The sequence below is a fragment of the Brienomyrus brachyistius genome, chromosome 4, assembly GCF_023856365.1.
Source record: "Brienomyrus brachyistius isolate T26 chromosome 4, BBRACH_0.4, whole genome shotgun sequence".
Lineage (NCBI taxonomy): Eukaryota > Metazoa > Chordata > Actinopteri > Osteoglossiformes > Mormyridae > Brienomyrus > Brienomyrus brachyistius.
Genome location: NC_064536.1, coordinates 1,081,032 through 1,090,518, shown reverse-complemented (window position 1 = coordinate 1,090,518; position 9,487 = coordinate 1,081,032). Strand labels below are relative to the sequence as shown.

Sequence of the window (9,487 nt, the reverse complement as noted above, 5' to 3'; positions counted from 1 at the left end):
ACGGGGCACACTCACATGGACACCTATGGGTAATGTGGCAACTTCTATTAACCTCAGCATGTTTTTGGACTGGGTGGGAAATCAGAGTACCTGGAGGAGACATCACAACAACATGGGGAGAACCTGCAAACTCCAAGCAGAACCCTCTGATGAAGACTGGAGCCCAAGTCCCAAAGGCGTGACACAACAATGTTAACCACAGAAGCACCACGCCGCACCTTTGGAATCGTATCGTGTAAGTTAACACGGCATTACAAGTGATCTTAAAAAGGGCTTAACATCACTTTTCCTTAAAGCCAGAATTTCGAACCGTGTATATTTGCATTGCACTCAGTCCACTTAAACTTTACAGGCCCTCATGCAGCCAGACGTCTTACTGGAATCATTCTGCTAACAGTTACTGAATCAGGTTCTTTCAAATCTACAGCCTTGCCTGCAGCATTATACTGTAAGTACTGTCATTAAACTGAGCTACTTCACAGCACACTATGATTCTGCCCACCACGCCTCACCTGAAATCCGATTGGCCCCCTGGGTACCCGTCCATCATCATTGGCTCTTGAAATGTCAATCATAGAACGCTGACTACAGTTTTCCCAAATGCAAATATGTGATGAAACTATCATTTTAGTCCCAAAATGCCATTAATACACAGAAATAATAGCCACGGTTACTTGGTGATTTAAGAAAATATGATGTTTTTTATTTTTTGTGCATAATAGAATGAAAATGCAGCCTTCTTTTTGATGCTACAAATGCCCCTCCCATTTCAGTGCCCCTCCCCTGACAGGAATGTAGAGCCACTGCTAAAACCACATTGCTTTCCATTACAGACGACACCAGTGTTTCACAGCAGATCAGGAGTCCATCTAACTAGCACAAGGAAATAAGTAGAGTTTCACAAGTAGGTGTTTGAACCTGTGTACACACAACTGCTCACACACTTCAATCCTCTGCATCTTTGCGATTGTCTTTGTTATGGTTCAGAGCTTTTAGTCTTATTTATGTATTTATTCAAAAAAAGTAAATGGAGCTCCAACAAGACTCCTTTGAGAAACGGTGTAGGGTGTGTTTCAACATTGGGGGAGACCAAATCAACCCTAAAGCCCCCCCGCCCCCACCCGAATACACACATTGCTCCCTCCATATTGGTAGGGACACGTCCTCACCATCCACACTGAAATCTACAGCCTTTGAGTTTGATTTCCACACCCAGAGTCGGGTCTTATCACACAAAGACAATTTTCACTTAAAAACATTTTTAAAAATCAGCTGATTTCAAAATGTGCAACGTGACACCCAACAAAAATGCAACTATGCGCAAAAAGATGTTACCATTCAGAATAAATTACACATAAATATGTGTGTGTAACAAATACATACATACATATACGTGTAGATGTGAAGGACAAAATAATGAACAGCTAACCATGAGAGTCATTAGGTCCGATTGCTATAGCCCTGAGTATTTTAAGTCGAGCCCCAAGTACTTTAACCAGTCTTTCTTGAAAAAGAACTAAGTCAAGCCTCAGGTAAACTTGATTTAAGCCCCTGATCTTTTCAATAGCTACAATCTCGCCTGCACCAATCGCCGTGTTCTTATCCAGACTCTGGCCTACTGTTCATGAAACCACGACTGAATTAGTCTAGCAGTGAGTATAGGGTGTGATATACTCTTGGAGTATGGATCCATCACATGGGAATAGTGTTGGCAGCACACCTGGTCACTGTAAAGCACCCTTCATATTCCTTAGTCATTATGCAATCATAGTGATTGTTGGACCTAATGACGGCCACAAAATGGAGACCTTTAACATAACGCTTCCTCAGCCACGTTTGACAAGGCGATGGACCTTCTCCAAACGTGACCCTGTCCAGTAGAGTGAAGTAATGCGTACGCTATGGCCAAGACTCCGGCCCGCCTCAGGAAACAGGGCTGGTTAGCTAAATGATGTCAGCCTGGGGCCCCCTGATATGTTAGTCCACCATATTTCAGTATTCCATTATTCAGGGGTCCATGTTTGTGTTCATTACGCCTGGGGGTGTTCCACAAGGCAGGAGTTCTCCGTTATTTTAGTTTGTATTTAAAAAAAAAAAAAGAGTTTTTTTTGACTAATGCACCTGTAATTCTGGTGCAGACTATTAATTTTCTTTGCACTCTACTTGTTGCTTCATGTTGCTTTGAAAACTCACGTATCAAAGCGTTAATTGTCAGACCTCTTTCATACCTGACAGATGCTGCTAATAAGCATTGAACCTATGACGACCTACTGTTATGTAAATGAGATTTATTTAAAGGTTAAAATCCTCTTTCACGATGTTTCCATTGTTTTGTCCACCTCCTGTATATGATAAAACCGTAGAACAGCAACATTTTCTCTCTCTAGGCTGTTGATTTTTGTCACCCCCTGGTGGACATAAACTGTATTTGTACATAAGAACAGCAAAAACTTAAAACGCGCATATTACAGGGGTATAAATCGTTGCCCCCAAAGGGATTTGATTAATTTCCGATTATTAATGAAATAACTCGACGCATCGGAAATGTGTCCCGGGTGACATGGATTATCTGGTCACTCTAGTCTAGCCGCAGCACGCGATCGCGAGAGTGTTTGTTTTATGTTTATTTTCCCACCAAAATCGATTCATCTTTACAGATAGATTGAAGCACAACCTTAATATCCGATTCATTACAATGAATCCACGCATCTTCAAACCCCTAGTACATATGCATTCGGGTTAATGCTTGTGAGAAGGGCGATGGCGTAAAATTAAAAAAGATCGCAAGCACTGTTTTTTTATCCAGCTTTTCCACCATGCTGGAATATGAGAATATGAATATATGAGTGAGGTATGTGTGTTTGCCTATGTGTATGTGAGCAGAATCTGCATCACATGGGCAGAAACCACGTATACCAGCCTCGGGTTAAATCTTGTTCTTCTCCGTGCTGATGCTGGCACTGGTGGAGGACGAATCAGCCTCCCTCTCATTCAAAGCCAGATCTCGGGGCTCCCGACTAATCTTCCGATTCCTCCTGCTTTCGGAGTCCAATGCCGTGCCCTCAAAGAGCTTCGCCATAAAGGACAGTCCATTTTTATGGATGTACGACTTGCCGGCGAAGGTGTAGAGTACGGGGTTGGCAGAGCTGCTGATGAAGGCCAGTGAGGCGGTAATGACCCGACAGTCCTGGATGGTGTCTTTAAAGCTGCGTGTTTACAGTTGAGGCAAAAGAGCAGCTATTAGAACTCGGTTATATACTTAACAAGCATGCTGTTAATCTCAAAATCACCCAGAAAGGCCTAGTCATTAAACAAATTAAAACCATCACAAAAAAACTGCATAATTTGCATTGAGATTGAGTGCCATTTTTAATTTGTACTCATACCTGCTTTTTGGCCAAAACATTTCAGTTACAACCTGTAGGGGAAGAAGATGACAGTTGCTCAGTCTGGCTAACTGTCAAGCAGAAGTGACACTGGCTTAGCTTAGTGAATAAGCAGCAGACCAAATTATCACAAACGAGAAATTAAACATTTGAATTGATCATTGGTCTCTCACTTTTGTTACTGGAGTGACAAATAGATTAGTCTGGGTTAGAGCTGCAGTATGGCCAACCTGAAGCACGGATGAACATCTTAAGCACTTTTTAAAATGATTCCGCCATATGTATAAATGCTAGCAATGGGGCAGACCACAGTGTAAGCTCTGCATGGGTCGATGCAGAAGCATCAATAAACCTTTATAGTTAAGATCGGCCACCTCCCTCCACCAGATGGCAGTATAACTATCTCTGCTATTCTCCTCCAGGGCTTCCTCCCCACCCCATACCGCATGATTCTTTTAAAATGGAAAGCAAATGCTGTGACATATGGAATGAATTAATTTTATTTCAAAATGTTTCCTATTTTCCCTGTTTCCCCGCATTCAGACTTGGGGGTGGGTATTATGGGGCAGGGAGCTGTGTAATTGGCTGATGAGACCATGTGATCAGCCATGTCACTGGGACTGCTGGGACTGAACTCGGAAACCCAGAAATCCTGCCAACAATGTCGCAGATGTCTACAGACATATTCATTCACTTTTATGCACACAATCATAAATGTGCCTGTGCTTGCAGGTAGACTTCATGTGGTCATTGGGAGGACAGTGTTTTTCATTTTTACCCCTTCCCCATACTCCATCTTAATTACCCCCACCCTACACACAAACACACTGAAATGCCAATGCATACCTGAACCACGTTTAAAACATGGTAGGGCAGCCAGAAGAGGCAAAAGGTCACCACGATGATCAAGATGAGATTCTCACTCCGGATCCTTCTGCGGAACTTGGTCTGCCTCAGGCTACGCAGGATACACACATAGCTGGCCAATACGATGGTGTAAGGGATCACGAAGCCCACCACCGTTTCGAATAAGTAGTGGAAAATCAGCTGCAGGAGACAAATGACGGTTAAAGCGGAACTGGGTAGAGGGTGCCCCGCTTGCGCCCCCCTTGCCTTCGCTTTGACACTCACATGCCGACTGTTCGAGTGTTTAGGTTTGCACTCAAGACGCGGGCTCTCGGTTGGTTCTTTGGCCTGCTCCTCTCCTCTAAAAACATAGCCAGGTATTGCCATGACGAGCACCAGGATCCAAAATCCTAGCAGCAGGCGTCGTATGATCCTCTGGCTGGTGAAGGCGCTCTCGCGGTGGGGCCAGACCACGGCCATCAGCCTGTGTAGGCTCATCAGCATGATAAGCATGATGGAGGCGTACATGTTGGTGTTGCACAAGTAGAAGAGCAGCTGGCAGGCGGTGTTCCCGAACACCCAGTTGCGCTTGGCGAAGTAGACGATGAAGAAGATGGAGAGGGCCATCAGGAAGCCGTCGGCAAAAGCCAGGTTGAGGATGAGCAAGGTGGTGATGGAGCGTTTTCTGGCCCGGGCGAGGATACTCCAAATGATGAAGGCGTTGCCGGGGACACCGATGAGGAACGTCAAGCTGAGGATCAGTGCACCCACCGCAGTAGTGACAGGGTTCCTTACCGTGCTCTCATCGTCTATGAAAGTGTCGTTATCCGGGGGAGAGACAAAGGAATACCGGAGGGTAGTGGTGTCGATCCTGGCCATCACTGTGGTATGACATAATAGCAAGATAAGGGCATCTTTCAATAGGTGAACTTCTACTCTTTAAGGACGAAGGCTCAACTCATCCTTGATGTTTACATATTTTTTTAGACGATAAGGGTCTTGTTTTCTCTGGGCGGCCCGTACATTAATAGTTCAAATACAGGATCACCCACAAGTACAGACACATAACCCGAACCAAATCCAGAGCTACAGCATAACAGAGAATAGTTTCTTCATTGCATTAAATTGTGCCACATAAATGTGTTCTGTGCACCCGTTTCAGTGTCCATAAAGGCCCCAAGGAATTATCAGTGAATAAATGCATTCCTTTCTCCATATACACTGACGAGCCAAAACATTATGACCACCACCACCCCCATGTAAAGCGGAAAAATGCTGACTTTCTAGTAAAAATGGTGCCTGTCAAAGTGTGGGATATATATATATATAAGCGGACATGTTGAACGCAGCAGAAATTGGCAGGCGCAGCTAAAAATGGAAACACGTTTTTGTATAATAACCGTCTTGTTTCGAGGTCCTCACTTGAATTTTACATCACCTGATGCCCACCTGTACCACACCTTCTCGCTTGAGGTAACACATTGTCTCTTTGTTACAGAAGTTAGTCAAAAAGTAGGTCAAAATGCAGGGCAGTAGCTGTCAGCAGCTGCCCTCAGTCACTGGTTAACAGACAGGAAGCGCTAAAAAGTTCACAATCCTCCCCAGAATGTTTTCTGAGGGAACCTCTTGGTTGATTGTGTCCTTTGTAGGAATCTTCAGATTCTTCTCACAGGAAAAGCTGACGGACTTAAGCCCTAATATGATCAACTGAAAAATACTTTCACTTGTAAAAACAACATCAGTGTCTGGCTGACATCCAAATCAGGGATGCTGCTCGTCCTAAAGTATGACTATACTTGACACTGCCACCTCATCCTAGCATTTTGAGATCCGTATTCATACACAATCACAGGAAGCAGGAAAAAAATCTCCTAATATAGTGATGCGATTAAAATGTGTATGAATTCAAGACTGCTGACATACCCAAAGAAAATGTATATTACGTCATTTTGCAAGCACTGGCAAAGTGAATACGTTACGTGCTAAAACATGCCGAGAGGAAACAGCATTATACCATTGTACCCGTGATCCCTAATTGTGAAATCTTCTTGTCAAAAATTGCCTTTCTGGGGGAGAGATGCCCCCCCATCTCCTGTCTTTCTGGATTGCTACACGTGTTACAGCGAGCGTGGTGCTTCCCAGACGAGAAAACGACTGGCCATTTGCCGGTATCATACTTCGATAACATTGACAGATTAGTAGTGGTGTATCATGGGAAATCCACAATGCCAGTTTATCAAGACCTCAAACCTTAAAACATCAAAAAGGAAACAAAGTTCTCTAGTAGCCAAAAGTGTGGAAACACTGCCAATGTTTAGAGATTGCAGAACTTTATTCAACTGTTGCCCCAGTTACTTATTTAATCGTCCAGAGTATGATATTTGTAACATTCTTTGATTGTTTATAATCATTACCGCTAATATTCGTGCAGTGATTTTTAAAACTTAATACCAAAATGCTAGGTGTTTCCACATTTTTTTTGCCACTAGTGTAGGTGTAGCAATAAATATGGACAAACAGAAGACAATAATGAATAAAAGACTGTGACGTGCTGTTTCTGTTATCCCCTTTCGACACTCGGTGATAACAGAAAAGGCCGTTTTATATCGTGACATCACCAAGGCTTCGGTTCATTTTAGATGTTAGAACCAGTCCCACGAAAAACGCATAGCGAAATAATTAGTTACCATGAGCCCCGTAGTTTTGCTGTTGAATGGGGCAGAAGAAGATAATGAGGCATCTACAGACTCGGAGAGGAGGGTGAGGGGAGGCAAAGGAGTGAGGGAACTATAAAAGACGGAGAGAAGAAGCAATACAAAGTGGACTCACCGCTGCTCTGGGGAAAAGGACTGCCTGTCTGGAGAGAGTCGGCTAAGATAATAATGATAAGCGTCGGGAAGGGAGATCCTCTGATGGCCGCCTCTTCTGATAAGTGATGCCAGCCGCATATGAGGCTGACGAATGAGGGTGGGAACAGGTGGACTGGTGGAGAACTGCTCTACCGAAATACTGGAAGTCGGAGAATATAAACTGTTTTCTTCAATGTAGTTTCTCGCTTAGGAGTCTTCCTGTCAGTGACATAAGCTTCTTTCGTGAATGCTCTCCTACAACCTCAGGCAGGCACCAGCGTGCATGATACAGCATGCTGGTGCAAGAGAAAGGGGTGTGTCTCTGACGCCACCCTCTCTCTCTCTCTCTCGCTCTCTCTTATTGTATGACCATGCATCATCAGTAAAGTGACTTGTATGTAAACATATATATATATATATATATATATATATATATATATACGGATGTTATTCAAGAACTCGCAGTATTCCCCTGCTCTCTGACTCTCTGGAATGTTAATTATCTCCAGGACATTACAAAAGGAATAAAACAAGCAGAAAAAAAGGAATCGTGAAATTAAGTTCCTTCCAGTAGAAATCTGATCATCGCTTCGTCATCAAACGCCACTGACGTATACAAACGCGTGAGGCCAATACGTCCATCAAAAGCAGTTCTATGCTTGAATTAAAGATTCACACTCAGCGATGACTCCCGATTCCTGTGATTGAACTCTTACTGTGAACACAACTTGCTTTGTTTGAGTTTCAATCAACTTATATTCTTGTCTCATGAAGTTCAGGTCAACACCATGTCGAATACTTGATCAAAATGCAATTTTTAACTTAAAAACGTAGCCTACATATATCTGTTTTTCCACTTCAGTCAAAACGTCTAGTCACGGACACAGAAGAGTCTTGCAGTGGAAGCGTTTGCCCGTGTACGGACAGGCTCACGGTCCCTACGAATGAGACACGTTTATGCAGAGTAAGCCGTCTGAATTATGCAGCGCATTATATGGACTTTCGGGCTTGTTAAATAGGTTGTCATAAGAGTGAAAAATACTTTCCTCCGATTTTTTTTCTTGTATTGTCTAACAGAAACCTGGAAAGGTGGCCATGATCGTACAGAATTCTGATGATACAGATATTCACCCCGTGTCGCTGTGGAGTTTCCTCCGGGTGCTGCAGTGCCCCCCCCCCCGACCCCCCAGTCCAAAAACATGCTTAGGTTGAATGGAACTACCAAATTGCATGTAGGTATGCAAATGCGAGTGAATGGAGTGTGAGTGACCCTGCCATAGGTTGGTTCCCCGTCCTGGGTTGTTCCCACTCTGTGCCCATAACCTCCGAAACAGGCTCTGACCCATCCCTCTAGACTTTGAATGGGACAAGCGGTTACAGGAAACTGATTGGTGGATTAATCATTGAAGGATACTGGATCAGGAAAACGCGCGTAATTGTCAGAAATGAGAAACTCGCGAGTTACACACATTGACCATAAGATGGCGATCCAGAGCTGTAACGCCAGTGTTCCTCAAAACTGTGAAGATAGATAAAAAGAGGACAATCGATGCGAGAGACACAAGTGAATCACGTGAAGAGTCGAAAAACAGGCAGCAGAATGTTTCTCATAGCTGGAAGATGTTAAGTAAACAGTGTGTCAAGCATACAAACCCAGTGGTGCATCAATAGAGAAACATTTTATAAAAACAACATTTATTAAATTTTTTTTTTCAAATTAACGATATCTATATATCTTGACGCCTTTAAATGGAATGTTTTATTTTCTTTAAACATAGTGACGATATTTACAGAGCTGAAAAATATCCCGAGGCCCCTCTGCAATGTTACTATAACAACTCTGGCAGTTCTGACATTTACATATTTAGATAATTACCCATATGGATCGAAAGGAGCGTTTAATACTTTACCATCATGATGCCTTGCGCTATCTTCTGGGTCTTCAGTACAATAACCATTTAATCACAATATTTTCCACAATATTTTACAATAATAATTTTGTGGCAGTTGTGAATACTGTGTACACTGGTAATTATTATTAATTGCATTGTGGAAAGAAAGTGTTTTCCTCGACCATGTGCACCTACTATGCAATAGGTTCAGTATGAATTTTATATGCGTCTAACTAGACTCAGAGGTGTCACAGAAACAGAAGGAAATCACCTCTGTGGAGAGTGTGTGGCAGCCGGGCCTCAAGTCCACTCAAACGTACCCATCTCTCCTACAGACAGCACTGTGGTGAACATTCTAGTGCAAGCACGAGGCCATGTAAGGGACAGGACTGCGTGCAGGAGTGAGACAGAGGATGGAGTCAGAGGCCGATTGAGTGCGAAAGTAGGAGAGAGTAAGCAAAGAGCAGGACGGAGCCGGGGGCGTGTATTTATCTGCATTTTTGTCTATGGTCTC

At 43.4% G+C, this 9,487-nt stretch overlaps 1 protein-coding gene across 1 annotated transcript; it reads right to left on the bottom strand.

The window, feature by feature from the left end:
• Positions 1-681: 681 nt before the first annotated feature.
• On the bottom strand, positions 682-7,370 carry ltb4r2b (leukotriene B4 receptor 2b). The gene is made up of 5 exons (XM_049011704.1): positions 7,062-7,370; positions 4,518-5,113; positions 4,233-4,433; positions 3,387-3,418; positions 682-3,206 (listed from the first exon to the last, which is right to left on the bottom strand). The coding sequence occupies exons 2-5, from the start codon at positions 5,109-5,111 to the stop codon at positions 2,927-2,929; spliced, it is 1,107 nt and encodes a 368-aa protein (XP_048867661.1). The 5' UTR covers positions 5,112-5,113; positions 7,062-7,370; the 3' UTR covers positions 682-2,926.
• Positions 7,371-9,487: the final 2,117 nt, after the last annotated feature.